At 43.8% G+C, this 27,213-nt stretch overlaps 1 protein-coding gene across 2 annotated transcripts in view; it reads right to left on the reverse strand.

Moving 5' to 3' along the window:
• Positions 1-27,213, reverse strand: part of CHRNA7 (cholinergic receptor nicotinic alpha 7 subunit) — a 143,743-nt gene that overhangs the window by 64,083 nt on the left and 52,447 nt on the right. For both annotated transcript variants that reach the window (XM_078375839.1, XM_035303599.3), the window contains exon 3: positions 10,272-10,316. Coding sequence is in view for 1 of the 2 variants with exons in the window: in XM_035303599.3 (XP_035159490.1) it covers positions 10,272-10,316 (45 nt within the window). In the remaining variant the exon portion in view is untranslated. The remainder of the gene's footprint in view (positions 1-10,271; positions 10,317-27,213) is intronic.

Genomic DNA, 27,213 nt, shown 5'->3' on the forward strand with positions numbered 1-27,213 from the left:
ACTCCAGATCAAAAGAGTTTGATGCAAAGTTACAAAAACAACATCAAAGGAGGGGGGAGGAAATGTCAGAGGGGCTGAGATTTGGGATTGCAGATGAGGGGCTATGGGCCTAGAGCTATTGATACTGCCAACAAGGGAGTCAAAAGACATGTCCCAGACCAACCATCCTCTGCGGAGGGCAGGCAGCATCCACAGAGATAGTCCCAGGTCTAGAAGGATCTAATCTGACATCAGAGGAGAGGAACTATCCAGGTGAGTGACATCACTTTGCAGCCAGGGACCTCCAGCAATGAGGATGTGTTCATGGGTGATGTGCCATAGTATCCTCTGGGGCATTCAGAATTGACAGGTGCCTGATGGGGTCTCTAATGAGATGGACATGGTTGGGGAGGGGCGGGGGGGCATACCCAGAAAGGGTGGGTCCTGTCCCAGCTGTCTTCCAGGAATGCCTGGGTACCAACCAAGCCTCGCTTCCTGCAGCTTGCTCCAACTTGGCACCTCTGCCCTTGCTTCCCTTCATCTCTCTCCCTTGCCATGGGCACGAGGCCCTTCCACAGCCAACACCTGTGCTTTCTGTGCCACAGTCTTGCCTCTCACCCTGGGATGCTTCTCTGGCTTGGTCACTAATTATCACAGAGTCAGTCACCTTCACCATTATTACCACATGGGTCAGGGCCACAAGGTTCCATAACTGCCCTGGTAAGTGGGCATGATAATCCAAGGCACTTCTCCCCTCTCCCCTGCCTGCTGAATAATGGCTGGAGATGGAGGGAAGACAGGAAATGGGAATTGGAATGGGAGTGCTTGGTTGGTCAAACCCAGACCTCTTCCAAGACATAGCCAGAGCTGCACACTGCCTCCCCACACCCATATACCCCACTGTGTGTAGCAAGAACTCATCCTTTCCCAGCCAGACCACAGCCTTTATGCTAGTCCAGTGTCCTGTGTATGTCCAGACTCACGATAGTCCGGGAGGGTCAGCGTGATGACTGCTCCCATTTACAAGAGGAAGCTGGGGTTCAGAAAGCTAGGAGGTTTTAGTCACTGGGTCAGGACTTAACTGTGTTATTTGACTTTAAGCAAACTGATCTTTGGGCTCTACTAGAGCTGGTTCTTCTGGCTCAATCTCCCTGATGCTGCTGCCCATCTGCAATTTTCCCTTGCTCCAAAGCAGGCTGACCATTGTGTCAGAGGCGTTTGAACCAGGGCAACTCCATCTTAAACAGGAGCTGGGTAAAACAGGGCTGAAACTTCCTACTGGGCTGTGTTCCCAGATGGTGAGGCATTCTAAGTCACAGGATGAGACAGGAGGTTGGCACAAGGTACAGGTCATCAAGACCTTGCCGATAAAACAGGTTGCAGTAAAGAAGCTGGCCGAATCCCACCAAAACTAAGATGGCCACAAGAGTGACCTCTGGTCATCCTCGGGGCCACACTCCCAGCAGCGCCACGACAGTCTAGAAATGCCATGGCAACATCAGGATGTTACTCCATATGGTCTAAAAAAGGGAGGCGTGAATAACCTACCCCTTGTTCAGCATATCATCAAGAAATAACCACAAAAATGGGCAACCAGCAGTCCTTGGGGCTGCTCTATGGAGTAGCCATTCTTTTACTCCTCTACCTTCTTAACAAACTTGCTTTCACTTTACAGACTTTCTTTGAATTCTTTCTGGCGTGAGATCCTAGAACCCTCTCTTGGGGTCTGGATTGGGACCCTTTTCCAGCAACAGCTATGGCAGAAAAGGTGGGGGGAGCTGCAGAAAGCATCCAAATCAGACAGACCTGGGTTTGCACCAAGGCTCTGGCAGAGACTAGTGGTGGGAGCTTGTTCAGGCAAATCACTGTCTCTTAACTGCAGGTTCCTTGTACGTACCCTGCCTCATAGGATGGGATGAGACCATGTGTGCAGCCGCAGATGGAAGTCAAATGGCCCTGGTCAGCAAGTGATGAATGACGGCTTAAAGGAAGAGAAAGAGAGGGATTTCCCCATTTTACAAAATCCTGTGGGACATGGGAGCTGTAATAACAGTCATAACGTAGCTGCAGCTGAAGGTGGGGAAGAGTGAGTGCCCACGTGGAGCAGGAACCTCAGTGCTGCATGCTGTGGAGCCCAGGTCCACACTCTTGAGCCTGGGGTGACCCCCTCAGGCTCCCATGAATGTTTCTTAAGAATGGATCTGGAATAAGACCCTATAAACAACAACCTTCTAGAAAAACGTTGTTCTCTCAAAGCATTTCCTTCCTAGGTCCCTCAGGAAGAGGCATCAGGCAAAGTCTTTGTGGACAGCACCTGGCATGTTTTCCAGAGTGGGGATCTGAAAAGAAGCATCCATGAACTTGGACTCCTAGACCACCACATTTAGAGGAGTGTGTGCTCTCCCTTCTCTCCCTCTTTCTGTGTGACTCCTTCTTATTAAATCTTCAAAAAAAGAGTATCCAGGGTTGTAAGGGGACACCCAAGGGTGAAAGAAGCCATTGATCTAAAAGGCACTGAGGGAATCCCAATTCTTCCATGGCTCAGGCACCAGGGCCCCATTGGCGCTGCTTGGAGCCCACAGGAATCTAAATATGTGTGGATGCTAGCTAGCAGCATGGAAGCTTTGAGGGAGGGCGGAGGAGGGGAAAGGGATGAGAGAGAGGAAGGGAGGGAGGAAAAGGAAAGCTAACTTTTACTTAAAAAAATACATTATGGTATAATAAGAAAATAGATTCGGTTTTCCTGGCGCTGAGCTTCTAAAGCCCTTGGAATTTCCTGAGTAAGAGAAGTGTCTTTTGTGATCCATAAATAGCCCCTTCTGACTGTGCCTGAGGCCTGAGTTTACACTGAAGAGGTGACTTAGGGTTGGGCACCTAGACAGCTGTCATGGCGGCAGGTCACCGGGTGACTGCAGGAAGGAGCTTTCCTCCCACTGCAGTCACAGCTCTGGAGAGGGGGGAGAAAGGGGCTGGAGGCAGAGTTATAAACACTCTTGATGGGCACATCCAGGTGCCAGGAGGGTGTCTGCTGGGGAGAAGACATGACCGCTCTGCATGCCCTTCCTGCATCCACGCCCCGCCCTCAGCATCCTTCCACTTGGTGGTTCCTGAGCTGCATCTTTTAGACTAAACCAATAAACACCAGTCATGGCTTTTTCTCTTCCCAATTTGTTTCATGTTGCTGAATTTCTGTTCTGAAAATCTGAATCCATGTCATCTTTTCTCCAGGGTATTTTATATAAGTAGATATTAAATATTTATTTGATAAATATATTTTTAATTTATATATATTTATAAATAAACAAGTTTATATATTATTTAAAATTTTATTAAATAAGGAAAGTATTTTCCAGAGCTCTGTGAGCCATCTTAGAAGGTTACTGAACCTGGGGGAGAAGGGTACGGGAACCCTCGAATTTTCAGTCACCTGGGTAGACGGGTAGCCTGGGTACCCCATCTGCAGCTGGTATCTGAAGTGAGGCTGAGCCCTTTCACCTTTGGTTCTGATTTGAACTCCAGGTAGATAGAGTGAGAAATGAATGGAATTGGTGGACCCCCTGCTGCTGCTGGAAAATTAGTTGTTGGTGCTGGAAAAGCCATCACACGTTTGATGTCAGAAAACACTTATCTTTTCAAAACTCTTCCGGTGCATTATTTTGAGAGAGGAGGAAAGCAGGCTTCTTTCCACCCGCACTCTCTTCTCTTGGTGAGACGTAATGGTTGAAACATCGCTCTCACCTTGACATGCTGTCACAGCCCCAAGCAAGACATTAGCTGGCTTGTCTGTGAACAGGAAGCGTGGCATTTCCACGTGTCAGAGATCAAGCGCCAATGAATGCAGAAATTAAAAAGGTAAACATCTGAGGAAAAAAATACGGTTTAAAACGAATCATCTCTGGTGTGATGCTATGGGACCATAATTATAATTAGGAGGTTAAAGCTAGAGAATGACCCAGGAAGGCTGGGAAATCAAATGCCAGAAGGGTCACGGTTGCAAAATAAGAGAAGACAGAGGTATTTTTGTTGTTGTTGTTTGTTTTTTGAGAAGGAGTCTCGCTCCGTAGCCAGGCTGGAGTGCAGTGGCGCAATCTCGGTTCAGCAGCGCAATCTCGGTCCAAACCTCTGCCTTTGGATTCAAGCAATTCTCCTGCCTCAACCTCCCGAGTAGCTGGCACTGCAGGCGCACACCACCATGCCCAGCTAATTTTTGCATTTTTAATAGAGACAGGGTTTCACCATGTTGGCCAGGATGGTCTCGATTTACTGACCTTGTGACCCCCTGCCTCGGCCTCCCAAAGGGCTGGGATTATAAGCATGAGCCACCGTCAGCAGAGAAGACAGATTTTTTAAAAGCAGATTTAAGTCTCTGGATAGTTCAAATGTTTCTTCAGAAACGGAAATGGCTTCTGTCATTTCTTTTCATAGATTAAATCAGATTATGTCTGACAGGCCTCTCAAAATGACAAAAACTAATCTGCAGAGGAACCAGCTGCTTCCTCCTAGGATCATGAAGAGGTGAACAGAAAGATCAGCCTCCTTCTACTCCCTCACGTTTCTGAATGATCAAAATCAAGGGCACCTGGGAGAATGAATAACAAAACCAACAAACTGAGGGGCAAAGAGAATTTTTCGTTTTTTCACTTTTCTGCCTTTTCCATTTTTAATGGACAGAAAATGTATCATTTGCAGAGTTCAAATGCCCTGGAGAAAACATTGCATGGACTCAGATTTTCAGGACAGGCATTCAGAAACATGAGACTCGAGAGGAGAAAAACCCATTGCTAGAGCCCTTTCTGTGGCTCTCTGCTCCCGCCCACATTTGCACTCCCCTCGGAACCCGGCCCTGAGAGCCTTCAGTATCGAGCTTCACTTTGCGTGTGTCCATTATCGCGCTGGGTCAGGCCAGGCCGGTCCCCAGCCAGGGAACACAAGAACAGCAATCAATGGAAGGTTGCTTAGAAGTGGCCCCTAGGCAGCATCCAAGCTTGCCCTGGTGACAGCTGAGTTCCCTGTGTCCACGCTGTAGACATGAGTAGGAACGCCAGAGCTTCTAGGCTGAAACACTGGCTGGGGGCACAGAGACACAGGCATCAGTTAGCTGACTGTTAAGGTTTGCTTTAAACCGAGGATTCTTGTGAGCCCTTAAAAATTCAGTTGGGTCCTTTGTAGGGACATGGATGAATCTGGAAACCATCATTCTCAGCAAAAGACACAAGAACAGAAAATCAAACACCGCATGTTCTCACTCACAGGCGGCTGTTGAATAATGAGAACACATGGACACAAGGAGGGGAGCATCACACACTGGGGTCTGTTTCGGGGGAATAGGGGAGGGACAGCGGAGGGTAGGGAGGTTGGGGAGGGATAACATGCAGAGAAATGCCAGATATAGGTGATGAGGGGGTGGAGGCAGCAAACCACACTGCCATGTATGTACCTATGCAACAATCCTGCATGTTCTGCACATGTACCCCAGAACCTAAAGTGCAATTAAAAAATATATATATAATAAATTTATTATATTATATATATTTATATTTATTATATATATAAATATATATATATATATATAAATTCAGTTGGGAAGCAATGTTACAACTGCTAGATCGTCTAGAGAAGCAGCTTTCCAGATAAATGTTATCTCCCACCTCCTCCTCTTGTCTGCCTCTTCCTTTTTACCTCCTCCTCCTCCACCTCCTCCTCTTATTCTCCTGCTCCTCCTTTCTCCTCCTTTTTCCTCCTCTTCTTCCTCTCCCTCTCCTCTGCCTGCTCCTTCTCCTGTTTTTCTCCTCCTTTCTCCTCCTCCACCACTTCCTCCACTTCCTTTTTTCCTCCTCCTTTTTCTCCTCCTCCTTTCCTCCTTTCATCCTTTTTCCTCCTCCTCCTTTCCTTCTCTTCAGCCTCCATTTTCTTCTAAACGTGTTAATTACACAGCCTGATTAAATGGCTTAAAGGTAGAAACTGGGTTATATATTTCTGGTCCCCTCACCTGGCCCAGTTCAATGCCTTCCACATAGTAGGTTGCTCCAGAAGAGGAGGCGAGTTCAAAGGCGAGTTTTCAAACAAATGAAGCGGCAGATGCTTCTGCAAATGTAAGCTTTAATTACAAACCAGCTGTGCTTGAAATAATTTGTAGGTCTCTGGTGACACCCTCCGAAGCAAGGATGTTTCTGAACTCAATACTAGAAGTAATAATCCAGTGACATTTCTCTTGGAAATCACCATCCTTTAAAGAAAATTGCCAAATCATATACATTGCTGAAGACTATTCACTTACTTAGGGCTAAGGAAGATAGGCACCAGGAAGAGAGAGCTCCCCATATCATGCATTTCTCTCTGTAAGAAAAATGTCAATAGCAGCTCTGTTCCTTAGAGGGCACAGCAAACATCTAACTTCAATTTAAAAGGGAAGCACCTGCCTCTTTCTGCAGAGCCTGACGTTACGCACTCAGTACGGAAGTGCTCACAGTTGTTTAGGAGATGGCTTTACGTTGTGTCACACTACCTAAGCACCTCAAGGCTCACCTGGAGTTTTTGCTTCATTCACTCATTCGGCAAAAGCTCTTCAGTGCCTGCTACAGGTGAGAGAGTGGCTAGGGGCTGTGAGTATGGCAGTGATTGAATCCGCCCGGAACCCTGTCCCCATCCCTCCTCCTCCGATGCACACATTCTAAGCAGGAGGAAGACTCAGAACCAATGAACACATAGATGAGTGAACACAAAGTGAGTTCAATGATGAGAAGCCTTTGGGATAAAAATGAAGCAGGATAAAGAGAGCAGAGTGGGCTGGAGGTAGAGGGGAAGGTTTGGGACCATACATCAGAGCTCAGGGAAGACCTCAATGAAGAGGTGACCTTTAGGAAGAGACCAGTGAGAAGTGAAGGAGATCAAGTGGTTCTTAGGGAGAGTTTTCCTGGCAGGGAGAGCAGCCAGTGCAAAGGCCCTGAGGTGGGCATGTACATGCTTGGGTGACATGTGTCACCCAACATCAAGAGAGCTGTAAGTGCAGCCAGGAAGCAGAGGACAGAGGGGATGGGAAAAGAAAGAGAAGCCAGGCAGGGAGGGAACTGAATCCAAGGCCACTTTCAAGGGCTTCAGCTCCTCCTTTTGTCCCCCTCCTCCTTTTATCTCCTCCTCCTCTTGTCCTCCTCATCCTTTTACTTCCTCCTCCTCCTTTTACTTCCTCCTCCTTTTGTCCTCCTCCTCCTCCTTTTGTCCTCCTCCTCCTCCTTTTACTTCCTCCTCCTCCTTTTACTTCCTCCTCCTCCTCCTTTTGCCCAGGGAGTCAGGAGCCCCTGGAGGAGTCTGTGCCAAGGAGATATATGTTGGCTGCTATGTTGAGGACAAACACCACCAGAAAGGGCAACGCTGAAGCAGGAAGTTTGCATGGAGACTTCCAATAATGGAAGTGAGAGATGATGCCTATGTAGACCAGGGTGAAAGCATCATGGTTGATGCCCAGTAATTAGATGCTGGATCAGTTCTGCAGGTCAAGCTGCTAGGATTTGCTGATGTATCAGAGGTGAGGTGTGCAAGACAAGAGTTAAGGGTGACTAAGGTTTTTGGTCTGAGCCAATGGATCCATGGTGTTAACAATTTATCCAAATGAAGTCTGTGGGAGGGACAAGAGTGAGAATGACCCACGGATGCTATTATGATGTTAGAGGCAGCAAGGACAATCATAAATGCAGGGCTCTGAGAAAGGGCCAGGAAACGAGCCTGTAAATGGGAGGAAGCACTGAGCCTTCCAGGAAAGCACGGATCACGTGCCCTGGGCAAAAGGAGGGAAGTCAGACTAGATGGCACAGGTGAGGGCAGGGATGTGGTCACTGAAGCATGCTCCTTTAAATCCTGCAGGGAGATCTCCAGAGGGCTCTCACCTGACCACTGTGAAGGTTCTGCAAGGCTCTCACATGTAGCTAAAGGTGCACCTTGGGCACCTAGCAATGGCTTTAAGCAGATCTGGTTTTTTTTTTTTTCTGAGATGGAGTCTTGCTCTGTTGCACATGCTGGAATGCAGTGGTGCAACCACAGTTAACTGCAACCTCCACCTCCTAAGTTCAAGCAATTCTCCTTGCCTCAGCCTCCTAAGTAGCTGGGATTATAGGCACAGGCCACCATGCCCAGCTAATTTTTGAATTTTTAGTAGAGACAGGGTTTCACCATGTTAGCCAGGCTGGACGCAGATCTGTTTTCTATCCCTCAATGCCATATGTATTCTCAGGAAAACTCACCTGCCCAAGAACCACATAGGACTATCCTTTGCCTCCATTTTTACTTCTCCCATTCCACTTTACAAAGAAGGCACATTTCTCTTATCTTACCTCAACTCCCATCTTGGCACACCAACCCAAGAAGCAAATGAAGGGTCATTTCAAGTATCAGGTTTGCGTCTGTGTGAATTACCTTACAAACTGGATGGCAAATACTTTCAAAGGTCAGGTGAGCTTGAATTCTTTTAAGTCTTTGTTTTCAACAAAATTGAAAGAGAAACTAACCAAGTTGTCAGCTGATACATTTGACGAAAACTACATTATTTCGGGCATATAATCTCTAAGAAGTTCAAAGCTTGAGTGGCATTGCTTTAAGAAAACGCCTTTCATGTCCAACTGCTCATGTTACTACACCTAGTTAAAAAACAGCAACAGAATTGATACGAAAACTGTTATTCTCTCCATTCAAGTAATAAAAAGTCATCTGTGGATGCATGAACTAATTCAAAACAAACTTGTCTTTGGCAGAGATATAAATTGTCAATAAAAATTTATGTTTTATAATTACATAAAAATTTTAATTTATGCCACCTTGATGCATTATAATACCAATAATAATAGCAATCCTAAATCAGTACAAAAGAAACAAAATTTAAAACTTATAGTGTAAAGGAATAATTCTGATGTAAATATTTACATTTGAAAGAACCAAGGTATAGTGATTAATAAAAGACTTTCCACCAGGCATGGTGGCTCACACCTGTAATCCCAGCACTTTGGGAGGTCAAGGTGGGTGGATCACCTGAGGTCAGGAGCTTGCGACCAGCTTGGCCAACATGAGGAAACCCCATCTCTACTAAAAAATACAAAAATTAGCCATGCATAGTGGCGCATGCCTGTCATCCCAGCTACTTGGGAGGCTGAGGCAGGAGAATCACTTGAACCCAGGAGGCGGAGGTTGCAGTGAGCCCAGATTGTACCACTGCACTCCAGCCTGGATGACAGAACAAGACTGACTCAGAGGAGAAAACTAAAAGACTTTCAAATGTAACATCACATTACATTAGGATAAAATTCCATGTGGAAAGTAGAATAGAAATGCGGACACAAAGAGAAAAAGGGTCTATGCTAAAATCTGACAGTGTAAAGAAAGGCTTGTTCATACGGTGTTTGAATGATATGGGCGCTAAATCGTTAAGGCATTTTGATTCCATTTAAAATAGAGACTGACCATCTTATTTTTCAGTATCAATATTCACAATTGGATATAAGAGGCATCACTTGCAATTAATGAAATCTAGGTTAGTATTGCAGATATCAAGTTAAAAATCCACGGATGATATACAGCATATCAAAATTCTTGCAAGCATCATAAGAATACAAAGTACAAAGGCCTCCGGTTTAGGAACATTCCATGCAGTTCTGGAGGCTACAGAGGGCAGGGCCAGAGCTCAAGTCCTGGGGACCGGCTATGGTATAGATTGTAGACATCTACATGCTCCTGTATCTTTTTTTTTTTGAGGTGGAATCTTGCTCTCTCATCAGGGTGGAGTGCAGTTGCAGTAGCGCAATCTCGGCTCAACGCAACCTCCGCCTCCTGGGTTCAGGCAGTTCTCCTGCCTCAGCCTCCTGAGTAGCTGGGATTACACGCACACACCACCACACCCAGCTAATTTTTGTAATTTTATTAGAGACAGGGTTTTACCATGTTGGCCAGGATGGTCTCGATCTCCTGACCTCATGATCTGCCCACCTGGGCCTCCCAAAGTGCTGGGATTAAAGGCGAGAGCCACCGTGCCTGGCCACCCCTGTATCTTCTTACTTGTCTTGCCTGAAGTGCTTCCAAAGTGTTCCCGCATCACCCTGGGGTATGTGCTGAGCTTGCCCCTGCACTGAGCACTGCAGACCATACTGTTGTACATCCAACGTTCATTGTTGGCAGGTGTGGAGTTGGGGTGACAGCCATGGCCCTTTTTTTCCCTAAACCTCTCAGAAGCAAGCATCTCAGGAATCAGGACAAGTATCTTGGGATCAAGATCTTGCAGGCCTACGGGTGAGATTGTCACTCTCTTAACTTACCATTTGAAGCCAAATGTTGGTAGTTAAAACTTGGTTCTTCTCATCCTTAAAAAAAAAAAAAAAAAAAAGGCAGCATAAATATGATATGGCTTACAAAAGAAGAAAGAGACAGTTATTCACATGGGGATCTGACTGCTGGGATCCTTGTTGTGTGTGGAAATTAGAATGCGCCAAGTACTTCCAATATATGCAAGCAGCATTTCCCCAGAGTTAAGCTTTTCTATTTATTCCAAAGTAAGACACATTTATAGAGCACTTCTAAGAGGTGCAAAGTAGAAAGAAGAAAATTAAAACTCTGCAACCTACCATCCAGAAATGATGCCTGCTAACGATTTAGCTATTTATCTTTGTATTTGTAAATGATGCATACACTTTAAAAAAAAACATAAAAATAGGTGAAAATCCAATTTTTAAAAGTCAGGTTTATTTCCAAAATATATACAGTTTTAAACAAATAGAAATATGTTATGCCTCCCTCCCCCAGGAAAGGGGCCACGGCCCTGTGTGGAGCTGCTGCACCCTGTCCGGATGGTGCCCCGTGGTCTGTGACTCTGCCTTGTCCCCGAAGATCTGGGATGTCTTTTCTCTCATCCTCTGTCTCCTAGGAGGCACTTCAGGCTCTTGAAATACACCTGAAGGTAAAGCCTACCCCGCTGAGTAAACTAAAGGTGAGAAAAATGAGGTGACTTTACGAAGCAGCCATTCAAACTTGGATCTTTCTGACTCCAGAGCCCATTTTCCCTCATTCCCAAAACACCTCCCTGAGTTCTGGCTCCAGCTAAGTCTAGTGCTAACCAGGGAGCTTGGATAGGGTGCCAGCTGTGGCTCTGCTCCAGCACAGGACATCTAAAGAAGAGACCCGTCAAGACTGGCCTTTCCAAATGGGTTGCAACTAGTGTTTTCATACGGCTGACCAAGCCCAATATGGCTCAGCATAAAACAACGTGAAAGGAGGCAAATGAGTGAATCTTGTACAACAGTTACACTGAAAATGCTGCGATTCAGTATGAAATAATCAATGCCGGCCTAAAGGCCTCTGTGAATTCAGCAACTGACACCCTCTCCAGGGAAAGTATTAATTAAGGCCCCTGTGAAGATGTGCCAGGAGCTGAAACCTCAAGCTCCCACAATAGAAACTACTTGGCCTGGTTCACCAATGGGCAGTTTCCAAAAAGAAGCCCCAGAGGCAGAAAGAACGTGGCATCTGCTGGGGCGTGTCAGTGGGCAGGGATGCAAATGAAAAAGCACTGCCTCTCATTCAAATAAAAATGTGTCGAGCATGTCTGAAGTTGGCAGGGACACTTCGATGCATCAGTGCTCCAGCCCAGCCCCTCACATGCCGGGAACCTCTGGGGTGAGATGGGCCAGGCAGGGCAAACCCCACAGAGAGGACAGGGCTGCCTGGTGAGGGACATGGGATGATGTCTCAGGGGACTGTAGGCCAGGGGCAATGGCCACAGGAAGCTGAACATTCATTCAGTTACAGGAAAAAATATATCCTATTTTCTAAATAAAATGTGCCAAGAGTTTTCAGTGGGAGCAGCTGTAGAGCTAAGACGTCTCTGTACTCTGCACTGAGCCATGGTCCCCCGCGGAGCCATCCATTTATGCTGCTGGAGCACCCTCCAGTTCAATCTCCGGTATTATCGGGAAGCCCCGTCAAACCCTTCAGAACGTGTATGTGTTGCCTCAACTTATTAAGGAGTTGTTGTTTTTAATGGACTTAAAATTAGCAAGGGCTCCATTTAGGTGCCTTTCCTTCTTTTAATTGCGTTTGTGTCTTCATCCGCTGAGAGAAAGGCTTCTGTGGTTTGGGAGCTCAGTAACTACCAATCTAATTAAAAGGCTTTCTTCTTTCCAACCTTCTAACAGAAACCCCATTAGAGGGACACTGAATTTCTAGTGTGTGGCAGCTTGGGACCAAGTGCGGCTTTTCAAATTGTAATCAACAAGCAGCGGCTGCCACCACCTGAGCATGCAGGGATGCCCGTTAGGGGAGCCCCCAACGACGAGGGAGAGAGGAGGGCATGAGGAACCATGCTCCCAGAACAATCTCCCTCCTCCTGGCACCTGCCCAGGTCACGCATGGGCTGAGTCTCCTGGCTCTCTGTCTGCAGTGACAAGGTCCCTCACCTCCTTCCCATCCCCACTGTGCAGCCAGCTGCCCCTATGCACACACAAGTGTACACACACACAGGCATCCTCTACTCATCTTCAGACCGGGCTTTCTGACCACCAATACAATCAGATCACTCTCCTCCAACTGCACTGTCCAAAGGATCAATTCAAAAATCCTTAGTGAAGTACACAAGCCCTTGTTACAAGCCATCATCCAGCCAAGTTTTCATTCATTCATTCAACAAATATGTATGGAACACTTCCTGTCCCCAGCATTATGCTTGCCTGACATGTGCAGTGGAAATTAATATTGCTCCTGAGCTCCTAGAATAAAAATTGTGCGTGTGCTGGGGTGGTGGGGGGTGAGGTGGAGTTATACAACACAGTAACGGTACACTATAACAACCTGTAACAACAAATGGTAACGAGGGTCATGAAGCGGGGGAACAGGACCCCTACTAAAAGGAAGACAGGGACATGGACTTCACCCAGAGTGACAAGGGTGGCATCCTGGGGCTGGGCCTCTGATTTAACAACCTGTGATCCTACAATAGCACAGTATGTGGATCCCCTCCCACCCACCATGTGCACCCCAGCCCTGAGCCTTTGTCCCTTGGTCCCAACCACCAGCCCTGCTTGCCAAGGCTCTATGCAGGCATTACTGTCTCCAGCCCCCCACGCCTGTGACCACAGATGAGAGGCAGTGGCTACAGGCCTCGGTCTCCTCATTTGCAAAATGGCTCCTGACTGACTCCTTTCCCCCTTCTCAAAGGGGTCCTGTGGAACTCTGGCAGCGATAGGTCTGCAGGTGCCATGTTTTCTCCTGCAAGATCTTGACCAGCTAGCAAGAAAAGCCCTCCCTTCCCCAGGGCTGCTCCAAAAGTAGGTTCAGAGCCCATCTCTCCCCTCCCCTCTCCCCACAGCCCTCTCCTTCCTCAATCCCTGTCAAGCTGTCCCCACCCTGCTGCACTAAAGCTGAGCTCCTGAAAGGCTTCTGCACAGAGAACTGGAGCAGGACTTCAGCCCGGCACTCAACTTCTTTGCCTCACGGTTTGCACTTGGCCATGCAGGCGGCAGGTGAACTGGGAGACCTGGGGATTGTGGCCACACCTCTGATGAAGAAAGTCCCCAGATGGGATTATTGTTCCCACGTGGCCCTCCGGGCCCCCAACAGAAGGACATTCAGGTCAGATATGCAGGGGATCTACTCCCACTGCCCAGAATTTACCTAGAGAATAAATCCAGTTCCTCACCCCAGGAGGGAAGTTTCCTTGTCTTTCACCCAAAGATCCTCCACTGCTGCCAGAGCCCCCAGCCTGCCATGCAGCACTTGAGCCTGAAACCATGAATCAGCAGGCAGAGCTGCCTACAACAGTCACTCCCTCCCAAGTTGTAGGCCCCCCTGGTCAAACAAGGGGGTTCCTGCAAGAGAGGGGACAGAAACAGCCAACCCTGGCCCAGAGGCCTGTGGATAAATATGCAGGTTTAGGCTCCCGAAGAATAGCATCCACGGGAACCTGGATGCCTGCCGTAAAGTAGCACAGACTCTGTGTTTTAGTTTGCTTGGATGCTTATAACAAAATATCATACACTGGGCAACTTATAAACAATAGAAGTTTGTTTCTCACAGTACTGGAGGCTGGAAGTCCATGATTAACCTGCCCCTATGGTTGAACCCTGGTGTGTGGTGAGGGCTGGCTTCCAGGTTTATAGGCAGCCACATCCTCACTGGCTCCTCCAGGGTGGAAGGGGTGAGGGAGGTCCCTGGGGCCTCTTATATAAGGGCGCCATCCATGATGACTGCACCCTCGTGGACTAATCACCTCCTAATACCATCACCTTGGGGGTTCAGATCTCAACATATGCATTCAGCAGAGGACACCAACATTCAGAGCATTGCACCGTGAAAGTGGGTTTCAGCAATTCCAGATCCTCAGGCTGCCCCCTCCTATTCCTGCCCTGCTCCACTGGGCAGGAGGCATGGAAGAACAGAGTCCACATGGGCAAAAAAACCTGGAGGCTCCCAGCTCAGCAGGCAACTGGCTTCTGTGCATTTCAGTATTGTCTCCTGCGAAGCAGGGATGAAAACCGCTGCCCTGACTGCTATAGGAGGTGGGAAGAGGAGGAGCACGCTGCAATCTGTGCAATGTCACTCAGTGCCAGTGGCTGTCACCACGTGGCTACTCGCACACATGCTCTCCTGCAAAACCTAACTCCCTTCTCCCTCTGGGATAAACGCAAGAGGAGGAAAGTCCCCAGCCCACCACAGAGTCCCAGAAGGCCGGTGTGGCAAGGCACCCTCAAGTCAGCGTGCCTAACTCCATTCTTTTTCAATCTGAGCACTTCAGCTGAGAACATACTTTGATTTAAGTGATCGTGCTTTCGAAAATCAATCTGAGTAATCGCGTATCTGGTTTAGAGTACGACTGCTGTGGTGATCTTGCATTTCTGCAGCAATTATTCTTTTGTGGATTATTGGGTGACATTATTCAATGTGATTTTACTGAGCTCCTATCATATTTTTTTTTTGCCTTTGTATAGATGCTTAGAAAAAAAACAAAAGCAAACACATAACGATAGACCTAACCTCCGTTTCTAAATTCTTGTTTGCAGAGAAAACAGCTAGATAGTATAAATTCGTATTTGTGTTGCACTCCAAAGTTTTTAACAAGGGTGATTTCTTTTAATTTAATCTTTACACCAATCATTTTTCTCTTAGGTTTACAGCAAAACTAACTGAGGTTTTTTCCTGAGTCAGCAAGATAGTGGGTCTGACAAAAGACTCATAACCAGAATAAGAAATAAACTCCTAAAAATCAATGAGAAAAGGGCAGGCAATCCAATAGAAAAATGGGCAAAAGATGAACAAGCACTTTACCAAGAGGATATCAATAAATGATACCTGAAATTAACAAAGCTAACCCTTCAATAGAGTGAATTTCTAAATGTCACATACACAGGCAAACAACTCATTTTGGCTTCATGACAATCATCCGGCAAAGTAAGTACTATTATTTTTCTCATTTAACAATGGAGATTATGGGAGACCCCCCAAATTTAATTTGATATGTCTCTTCTGTTTGAATGCTTTGCCATGACCATATGTTACCTTTATAATCAGAGAAGGGGAATGCATAAATATATCATTTATGAAACAAACAAGCTGCTGGCCCTAGGTCACACAGCTAAGTCCAGAAACTGAGATCCAACCCCGTAAGCTGTTTACGACCTTGTTGTAACAGCAAACACTATGATTATGATCATGGAAAATAATTCCCTTTGGTAATTATACAAGTCAAGTTTCAAAGTATGGTCTGGGAACCCCTAGGTTTCCAAGATGCTTTCAGAGGACCAGCAAGTCCAACCTTTTCTCACAAGGGTTAGGCGTTGTTTCCCTCTTTCACTCCCCATCCCCCTTGAGTCTTCCATAGAGCTTTGCGAGGCTACAGGACACAGGGACCATAGCAGACTGAACGCAGAGGCCAGTCAGACAGTCCAGATGTCTTCATTATGTGAGGCATCAAGGAGATTTGCAAAAATAAAAAGCAAGTCCACCCTTCCCACTGATTTCTTGGCAGAAAATGTGGTTATTTTCCATAAAATGCTATCTGTGTTAACATTATGCTATTTATGGAATGACCTTAGAATATTAAGTGAATTAATGAACTTTAGTGAATTAGTGAATATTAAGTGAATTAATGAACTCTCTGACTGGCTTTAAGTGAGGCATGAAGGAGATATGCAAAAATAAAAAGCAAGTCCACCCTTCCCACTGATTTCTTGGCGGAAAATGTAGTTATTTTCCATAAAATGCTATCTGTGTTAACACTATGCTATTTATGGAATGGCCTTAGAATATTAAGTGTATTAATGAACTTTAAACTGCTTCTTAGCTTTCGTCTCCAATGTGGTAAATATTGATAGACATAATCACGTAAACAAAACTTAGAAGATCCTCAATAACCTCAAGGAGAACAAAAGAGTCCTGACGTCTGGATGTCTGAGAGTTGCTGATGGGGGGCTTGGAATTTCTAGGACATCCTGGTCCTCGTACCGCGGGGCCTGGCCTTCTCAGGATGCAGAACCTGGCTCCACCTCTGCTCACATTTTGGGATTGCTCAGGGTCTGTGTGTTGGAGACACAATGTAAAACACACAGATAATACAGGCTCTGGGCTCTGGTATTCACCAGCCATGTGGGCTTGGGGTGGTCACTGAGCTTTTCTGAGACTCAGTTCCCTTATTTGTGAAAACAAGGGTGACGGTTGTCAACTGCTCTCTCTCCAGCATGTTGCAAGGACTGAATAGACAGTGTGAAGAAAAGTGCCTAAAACATAGCAAAGTTCTCCACTGTTCAATTTCTAGAAAAAAGTTTCTTTGATAGAAAGGTACTGAAAAGGCTAAGATAATTGGCTCAAACTGGCAACATCTCCTCACTATCTGTGGCTGCCTATTTTTAGAGGTGGCACATAATTACCAGTTGTTTTTCTGTTTCTAATTTAACGATGTAATAATTTGTTTTGGTTCCCAGTTTATTCATTTAGCTCTGCAATGTTCCTTTTATTCTGTTACTTTAATAGCTCATCTTTGAAACCTGATTGGTTTGGTTCCCACTGAAATTAAGGCTTAGGAATTAAGTGTCTAGAGGTCGTCATTTAATATTCCCAGTGGGTTCATGGTTATTCTGCCATGCATGAACGTACAGATGAGAATCTTTTCAAAAAGTGTGTGCAACCTGACTTCCTTCAAGCCTTGGATCCTGGCCTCATCCACCAGCTAGCCATCTTGGCAGAGGGTTAAGCTAAGCAACTTCACTATTTCTAGGATTCTGGAGCTCCTTAATCACAGCTGAACTGTTTACAGATATAGGCTTATTTCTGACATTACCATTAAACACTGACAAATAGAGGAAATGCATTATGCTTTAAAACACAGCACCCCGAAGACCCTGAGACTGGAGACATTGCTCCAAAGAGCCACTGAGGTAGAGACTGCAATCCTTGGAAAAACTTCTGCTCTAGAACTGCCCCAACAGACTGATTCTGAACTCTTTGATTGTACTTTAACTACCAAAGTTAATCTTACACAGTTCTATAACACTGATTTCAGGAACAACGTGAAGTATAAGGCCTGAAGGATTTTAAAAATCAGACCACAGTGTAGTATGTATATATTTATATATATCTTTTCCTCCCAACAGGTCAGCATGTAATTCCTTGAGACATAATCCCAGGGAAGACCCAGGATGACAAGATGGAAAACCGGCTGATCAGCCCGAGTCCTTTAGGAAGAATAAATTCCAGGTGAACAGAGGCAAGTGGGTCTCCTGAGCTTAGGGCCTCTATCTAAGCCACATCACCGACTTTTGTTCCCCCTGTGAAATCCACTGCCCAATGCCAGATTGAAGGGAGCAAGGTGCACCACGAAGCTGTTCAGCTGCCTATGTGTGTAGGAATAAGAGAGCTTAGGAGGTGAGCCCCACCCAAGCTGATGTCCATTTGGTTCATGCTGGGTGGACTCCCAACCCCAGAGCTGCCCATCCTTCTTAGGGAGGGAGGAAGAGTTCAAGCGTGCATTTTCACTGCAACTGAAAGGCTTCCTTTCTTTCTCTGAGGAAGGGCTCCATCTCCCTCAAAGGACCTAACTCTTGGGAATGAAGCCTGGAAGGTGGTTAACGGGAGCAGAACCTAACAGAGAAAGAACTGATGTTGAATTAGCAGAGCTGACGACCGGAGGAGAAAGGAGAATTGTGGAGTAGAGGAGAAGGTGGGAAAGAGATGCTGGGTTTCCGGCAAACTGAGTGGAGCAGGAATCAGGCCTCTCCTAAACTTTCCTTGAACAGAAAGGATAAGCCTCTCTTTATGTTTAAGCCATCATCCCAACTGAATCAATTTTCAGGAATTTCCTTGACTGCTTACAAGTTGTATCTCACTGAACTAAGAGCAAACACCTACACGCACAGCCAGACCCCCACAAATGCCTTGTTACAAAATTTCTGTAATCATTTTTCCAATGAGTTGTCAGAAAGCTAGTTGCAACAAACCTCATCACAATTGGGGTCCTCTAAAGAACTGAGTTAGAGATAAGGAGACCCCAACAGGGCCCGGTATGGAACTGGTGCAAAGTGGGTTTGAAAGAGCAATAAAGAGGGCAGGGATAAGACGCGTGAACGGAAGTTAGAAGCAGGATTTAGAAGCAGTGATTTATTTTTCTTGTTTGTTTGTTTGTTTGTTGTTGTTGTTAATTGATGTCTCCAACACTTTTACAAATAATATCAGTTAATTGGTTTAATAAAGACAAAAATAAATCAGGCCACGAATCAGGAAAGTGTGACACAAAAATAACATATCCCTATTACATCACAGAAAACATGGATGAGGCATCAGCCAAATAAAAGCAAATTGGAACGAGAGCTACATGAAGGAGGTCTGCGCATGAGTGAATGAATGATTAAATAAATATACACATAAATAAAACTTTTTAAATAAGCACAAGGAAGAAGGGCAAGCAGACACACACAACTAAGATATAAAGTAGCCTGAAGAAAAGCCCAAACAAGAAAGGCATGCTTCTCATGAGTTCTTTATATTAGACTATGTAAGTCTTGGATCAAATTAAGCATGATTTCAAAGAAGAGCTAATAAAATAACAGAATAAAAGGAAGACTGCAGAGCCAAATGAATAAACGGAGAACCAAAACAAATTATTACATAGTTAAATTAGAAACAGAAAGGAACAAAACAGACCAAAATTGAGTTACTGGCATGAAGCAGGGCAGGAGATAATCACGGTGTGAGATAATCATGGTGTTTGCAGAGCAAACACACAGAGATTACATCAATTACAGAAGAGGCTGGAAATGGAAGTGAAACAAGAAGCCACAGCTAGAGCTGAAACGGAGACTACAACGCGAGAAACTAGTTAATAAGTATGCCTGGATAATACATGGGGGACCAGCTTCTGGTTCTAGCAAAACAGGAGACTCCATAATGTGAATGCCATCTTTCTACCAACGCCTGGAAATTCTGGAGAAAATCAAACAAATGTCTTCTGAAATGCTGATTTCAGCTCACAAGAAAGCATAAGAAATCCTCAACAGCAACAACAAAAATCCAAGAGGAAACTGAAAAGAACCTTGTAAGTAGGTGAGCTGACACTGCAGCAGAGTGCAGGAGTGTGGGACCAGTGGCCAGTCTTATTCACAGGGAGCTTAAGGGATGCCTCAGTGGGACTATGGAAAGGATTCTCTCTCATAGGTGGAGGGCTGAACCAAACCCCCAACCCACTTCCACCAGCATGGCACAGGAATCTTGAAGAGACCTCTGGCCAAAAAAGAAGCAAGTTAGTCTTTCTCAATCTGGGCTGAAGGTAGAGAGCCAGGGTATACTCTATTTTCTGAAAATATATGGGCCTTCTTTCCGATGGAGAATTCAAATACAACCAATCCATAATGCCTGGGAACTCTACAAGCAATGGAATTAGCATAAAAGTTGTTCCAGGCCAGTGAAACTTGAGGCACTGGACAAACACAATGAGAACAAACAAATTAGCAAACCACAAAAAAGACACAAGGAATAACAAAAAATCGTTGCACAGAAAACACAACGGTGATTATACCCTCCTGATCAAAAATACAAAACACACAAAGTAAAAAATTTTCTATGAGTGAAAGAGAGAAAACCAAGTCAGGAGGAATAAGCCACCAAAGACACAGACAAGAGAAATATCGGAGGGATAATAGTGAGTATGTTCAACGTGATGAAATGCATTAAAGAAATCACAAACATAGCACAAGAATAAGATATTCTAGGGATAAAAACACAGATTTGAAAGAAAACAAAAGTAACAGCTTTGAAAAGTGAAAAACTTAGTAACCGAAGTAAAAGCTCAGTGAGTGGGTTAAACAGTGTATCAGAAAGAACAGAAAAAATGCGTAAGACAGATACAATAAAATGACCTACAATGTAGCTCAGAAAGATAGAGAGATGGAAAATGTGCATGCTTGAGAGACTTGAAGGGCACAATGAAAAGATTCAATATGTAGATGAAATAGTTTAAAAGAAAGCTTAAAGAAATGATGGCTGAGAAATTTCCAGAACTGGCCAACTTATCCTCAGATTAAGGAAGTACAGGTTCCTCAAAAATATAAATATAAATCAAAGACTCATCAAAGCTCCATCATTTTTTAGCTCTGGCATATAAACAGCTTAGAATTAGTCACTCTCATACTTACAACAGAAAAAAAATAAATGAACTGAAAAATCAATGACATTTCTTGGACTCGGGAGGGACTGACGCTGCAGAGTAAGTGCCACACTGAACTCTGGAGAGACATGGAATTCCGGGCACGGCCAAGATCTGCTCACTCAGAGCAGAAGCCACTGGAGCTATGAACTTGCGGAGATGCTTAGATGATAATTTCAGTGAATCTCTGGTGGCTGAGTGTCAACCAGCAAGGAGTGAGAGTAAGAAACCCCCAGAGAGCCGGAGTCTTGTTGAGGCCTCTGCAATGTCATGGGTTTCATCTCTAGAAACTTCACCAAGTTCTCATGGTAAATACCCAAGGAAGATCTTGTGGCTTCAGCAAGAGAAGGGGAGAAGTGACCACTGGAAAACAGGTCACCCAGAGCCTTCTCCTCAACAAAATCCTACTCTCCGGGTTTATCAGAGCCTTATCCCTGTGAGGGAAATGGCATTTGTCCCACTCCAGCACCCTGTGGCCTGTCTGTTTTACCTAAGGGGGACAAAGCTATACCGCTCCTATACCACCGGAGAAACCCTTGTGAAGGTCACAGCCCAGACACACAGGCCTGCTAAAACACTGCCATGTAACAGGATTGCAGAACACTTCTTCCTCTTATCCACGCTTACCACCACACCTACAGGGGTCTGGTATAACTACCATGAATTACAGTCCAATGAGCTGTAGGTTCTCTGAGAAAGAGTGCTTAATTAAGGAAGACAGACATCAAGAGGGAAGGCAGGCCGGGTGTGGTGGCTCAAGCCTGTAATCCCAGCACTTTGGGAGGCCGAGGTGGGTGGATCACGAGGTCAAGAGATCGAGACCATCCCGGTCAACATGGTGAAACCCCATCTCTACTAAAAATACAAAAAATTAGCTGGGCATGGTGACGTGTGCCTGTAATCCCAGCTACTCAGGAAGCTGAGGCAGGAGAATTGCGTGAACCCAGGAGGCAGAGGTTGCGGTGAGCCAAGATTGCGCCATTGCACTCCAGCCTGGGAAACATGAGCGAAACTCCGTCTCAAAAAAAAAACGAGGGAAGACAAAAACAAGAACACTTGAAGAACCTGAAGCCTCTGGCAGGTAAAGCTATTGCAAGCATCAAATAAAGCCCAACTACTACCAGCCACACTAAAAAGGTACTTATCTAAATTCATAATGTCATGAACATTTCCGGTTTATGATGGAAAAATTACAGGGCAATGAAAAGAAAAAACAGTCTAAAGAGACTGTGCAAACGTCAGAACACAACTTAGATATGACACAGACGTTGAAATTATCAGACAAGAAATTTAAAGTAATGTGATAAATATGTTAAGTCTGTTAAAGAAAAAACAACCTTCAAAAGCGCTTGGGGAGTAGCAGAAAGATAGAAACGCTAAGGAAGAGCTGCAAGGGAATGCTAGGAATCAAAACCAGTGTAACAGAAATCAAGAACGAGTCTATGCAATTTGAACACATTTCATCAAAAGTGCAACTTCAATGAAATTTGAGCATTTTAAAGTTTCAAAAGAAAAATGAAAGTATGTATCTGATGGCCTCATGAGGAGCCTGGACACAGCCAAACAAGGAATCAGTGAGCTGGATACGTCAACAGAAACTTTCAAAACTGAACTGCAAAAAGGAAAAAAAAAAAACAGATTATCCAAAAATTGTGGGACAATTTTGAAAGGTATAACACACGTATAGTTGAATCACCAGAAGGGAGCGCGAAGCAGAAAGAATAGTTGAAATAATAATGGCTGAGGATTTCCCAACACCACTGGCAGACACAAATCATAGATCCAAGAAGCTCAGTAGGCCAGAAGCAAGGTAAATATCTAAAAAAACTAAACACAGATCCTACGCTTATCACAGAAATTAAATCAAAATGAATCATAAGCCTGCTTGTAAAATACAAAACTCTAATACTAGAAGAAAATACGGGATTAAATATACGTGGCTTTGGGTTTGGTGATTATGGTTTTTGATACAACAGCAAAGACACGATCCACGCAAAGAAAAAATTAGTTAAGTATTAGTAAGTAGGACTTTTTCAAAACTAAAAACTGCTCTATGGAGGATACTGTTATAAGAATGAAAAGAAAAACTACAGACTAGGAGAAAATTTTACAAAATACGTCGCTGATAAAGAACTTATATCCAAAATATAGGAAAGAACCCTAGCAATACAAAAACAAACATAGTGACTAAAAAATGGCTAAAGGATACAAACAGCCAACTCACCAAAGAAGATGGATAGACAACAATTAAACCCATGGAAAGGCGCTTCGTATCATGGTATGGTGTATATGCAAATTAAAACAATGCAATACCACCATACACCTATCAGAAAGACTAAAATCCAAAAAGTGCACAGTGCCAGTTGCTGGGAGAATGTGGAACAACAGGAACGCTCATTCACTGGTGGTAAGAATGCAAAACGGTACGGCCACTTTGGAAGACAATTTGGCAGTTTCTTACAAAACTAAACCTAGTGCCACCATATGATACAACAAGTATAGTCCTAGATGTTTACCCAATGATTCAAAAACATGTATCTACAGAAAACCTGCACGTGAATGTTTATGGCGGCCTAATGCATAATCGCAAAAACTGGATGCAGCCAAGATGTCCTATAATAGGTGAATGCAACCCCGTGGCACACTCACACAATGGATTATTATTCAAGTATGAAATGAAATGTGCTCTTAAGCCATGAGAGATACCGGTGACTCTTAAATACATATTGCTAAGTGAAAGAAGCCAGGCTGAAAGGCTATATACTGTACCATTCCAATAAAAAGACATTCAACAAAAGGTAAAACTTCAGAGCCTGTAAATTTATCAGTGGTTGCCAGGGGTAGGAGTTAGGAAGAGATAAATGGATCACAGAGTCCTCTTAGGGCAGAGAATTCTGTATCCTGTTTTAATGGTGAATACGAGACATTAAGCATTTGTCAAAACTCAGAGAATTTTATAATACAAAGAGTAACCCAAAATGAATGCAGAAAACAAATATTTAGGAGATTTGGTGATACAGGATGGAACACAAAATGTAACAAGAGGATTTAAATGCATTACAAAAGTATAAAACCACCTTAGTGGCATGACTGGGAGAAAACGTGCTGGCCTAAGTAACTGAAACTGAGTGAACTCTGCACGGAACTGTATATAAGCACTGCACTCGGGTTGGTGGCATTGTTCCTCACAGTTATGCGTTACCAATTCTGAAACTAATGTGCATGTATATTGGAACTGAACAGTTAAGTAAATGGATGGCATGTGCTGAAATCAGTTTCCTCACTTTGGAGTGAGAGCTGGAGACATCAGCATGAATGCATGTTTAACTTAATAAAGATACATATGGTCACATACAGAAACGTTCACAGATATTTGTGTATACATGAGCTATTATATACACATACAACTCTTTGCTCTGTCAGTCTAAAGGGCCAAGAAATGCTGGCACCCCAGTGGCAATAAACCCACCTAGCACCCAAACCTTGCTTTCTAATCTTTCACCAGTAGAAGGAACCCGGAGTTCTGGAGAAATGGCTGGCTCTAGGTGATGGACAGGAAATATACCAGATGAACCTGGAACATACTGTAGAGCCAGAAAGAAGGAAAATGAGTGAAAAAATAAAATAGCACCAATGCTGTTAGGCCAGAGGGATAATGCAGCAAAGTTAACAAGGTAAAAACTAGAACAATTTGAGCAACAAAATAAGGTCACACTTAATTACAATCCAGAGTATAAAATAAATAGTCCTGAGTTCACACTGACATAAATACATGGTTAAATAAAGAAATGGGGTGAAGGAGGCAAATCCGCTATGAAGAATTTCAATTTATGTAGATACTTTCCCTTCATGAAGGTGAAACATTACTCCCCAATCCCTAATGTGGGCTGTGCATAGTGAGTTCCTTCCAAAGAGTACAGTATATAAATAGGGAAAAAGAGTAACTTTACAGTGGAGGGACCTGATGAATACCATTTTAAGCCAACTCATTAAGGCTCACAACAATGACAAGTCACACTGATACTATGCACCCTGGATATGATACGATAACAAAATACTCGATGATTTTCTACCCCAAAACACATTACCCCATTCTAACCTGGAAAAAACATCCAACAAATCCCAATGGAGACACATGGTACAAAATATCTGACCACTACCCTGCTCAAAACTGTCAAAATCATCAAAAACAAAGAAAGGCTGAGAAACTGCTACAATCAAGAGGAGCCTAAAAAGACATGAAGGCAATGGAACATGGCATCCTGGATGCAATGATTCTGGAACAGAAAGAAAATGGGGTTAAAAAGACAAGACAATATGAATAAAGCACGGACCTCAGTTTAAAATATCTATGAATATCCAATTACCAATGGAAAGAAAAAGGGTCATACTGATACAGAGGATACTCACAGGGGAAACCGTGTGGCCTCCATGGAGAGTCCCGGTAGTGCCTTCAGGTTTTCTTTAAAGATAACTGTTAGAGTGAACTTGAAAGATACAGGTGTTTAAAGAAAACCTGAAGGTACTACAAGAGAATTTATTTATAATTTTAAATTTTAAAAACCTAAGTCACATTGTAACACACTGTTACACTATAGAATATGAAAAATATCTTAAAAGTTTATCAGAATCAAATACAGTTTATGCACCAGATAACCACAGAATCAAATACAGCTTATCCACCGGATAACCACAGAATCAAATACAGCTTATCCACCGGACAACCAAAGAATCAAATACAGTTTATCCACTGGACAACCACAGAATCAAATACAGCTTATCCACCGGACAACCACAGAATCAAATACAGTTTATCCACAGAATCAAATACAGTTTATCCACAGAATCAAATACAGTTTATCCACTGGACAACCACAGAATCAAATACAGCTTATCCACCGGATAACCACAGAATCAAATACAGTTTATCCACCGGACAACCACAGAATCAAATACAGCTTATCCACCGGACAACCACAGAATCAAATACAGTTTATCCACCGGATAACCACAGAATCAAATACAGTTTATCCACCGGATAACCATAGAATCAAATACAGTTTATCCACCGGATAACCACAGAATCAAATACAGTTTATCCACAGAATCAAATACAGTTTATCCACAGAATCAAATACAGTTTATCCACCGGATAACCACAGAATCAAATACAGTTTATCCACCGGACAACCACAGAATCAAATACAGCTTATCCACCAGATAACCATAGAATCAAATACAGTTTATCCACCGGATAACCCCAGAATCAAATACAGCTTATCCACCGGATAACCACAGAATCAAATACAGTTTATCCACCGGACAACCACAGAATCAAATACAGTTTATCCACCGGATAACCACAGAATCAAATACAGTTTATCCACAGAATCAAATACAGTTTATCCACAGAATCAAATACAGTTTATCCACCGGATAACCACAGAATCAAATACAGCTTATCCACCGGATAACCATAGAATCAAATACAGTTTATCCACCGGATAACCACAGAATCAAATACAGTTTATCCACCGGATAACCACAGAATCAAATACAGTTTATCCACCGGATAACCCCAGAATCAAATACAGTTTATCCACCGGATAACCCCAGAATCAAATACAGTTTATCCACCAGATAACCACAGAATCAAATATAGTTTATCCACCGGATAACCACAGAATCAAATACAGCTTATCCACCAGATAACCACAGAATCAAATACAGTTTATCCACCGGATAACCACAGAATCAAATACAGTTTATCCACAGAATCAAATACAGTTTATCCACCGGATAACCCCAGAATCAAATACAGCTTATCCACCGGATAACCACAGAATCAAATACAGCTTATCCACCGGATAACCCCAGAATCAAATACAGTTTATCCACCAGATAACAACCACTGGCCAGGGAGCAGCTGGCAAGGCACGAAAACAGCATCCAGGAATCATGTTCAAATTATGGAAAGTAATTATGGAGGTCAACTTTGGAGTCTATGACCAGCTGCACCGTCATCCTAGAGTAATGTTAAGAGAAAAATGTTTTTCACGTAAACAAAGACAATGCCATTACTGACATCACTTCACTGAAGTCATTACTGCCTCAGCTGTCTTCCTGGAAGAAGCAACTGAATTCAGAAGAATGGGAAACAAAAATCATAGTCACCATAATTGAAACTCTGCCAATATTTTAAAATACAAACTCCTTTCAGATTATTTTTAACATATACTTATGGATAATTCCAATTGCATTGTTTGTCCTCTAAGCATTTATTCTAGTTTCATATTTCATTAACTCTAAGATGCCATTTAATTATAAGACATGCTGGATTTTAAATAAAAAGTTAAAATGTGAAACTCACGTGCCTCTTAGAATGAATGGAATATGGTGTTAAGATTCTTTGCATGCGTAAGGATAACGACAGAGAAAGTCTATAAAGTAGCAGAGACGGCTAATGATCTATCACAACGTCATGCACTCTAATGTTTGAAAAACATTAATCAGGATAAAGGGCCTACATGGGGGATTTCTGCCAAAATCAAAATTGATATTTTTATAAATTATCTCAAAGG

This window comes from Callithrix jacchus, chromosome 6 (assembly GCF_049354715.1).
Source record: "Callithrix jacchus isolate 240 chromosome 6, calJac240_pri, whole genome shotgun sequence".
Classification (NCBI taxonomy): Eukaryota; Metazoa; Chordata; class Mammalia; order Primates; family Cebidae; genus Callithrix; species Callithrix jacchus.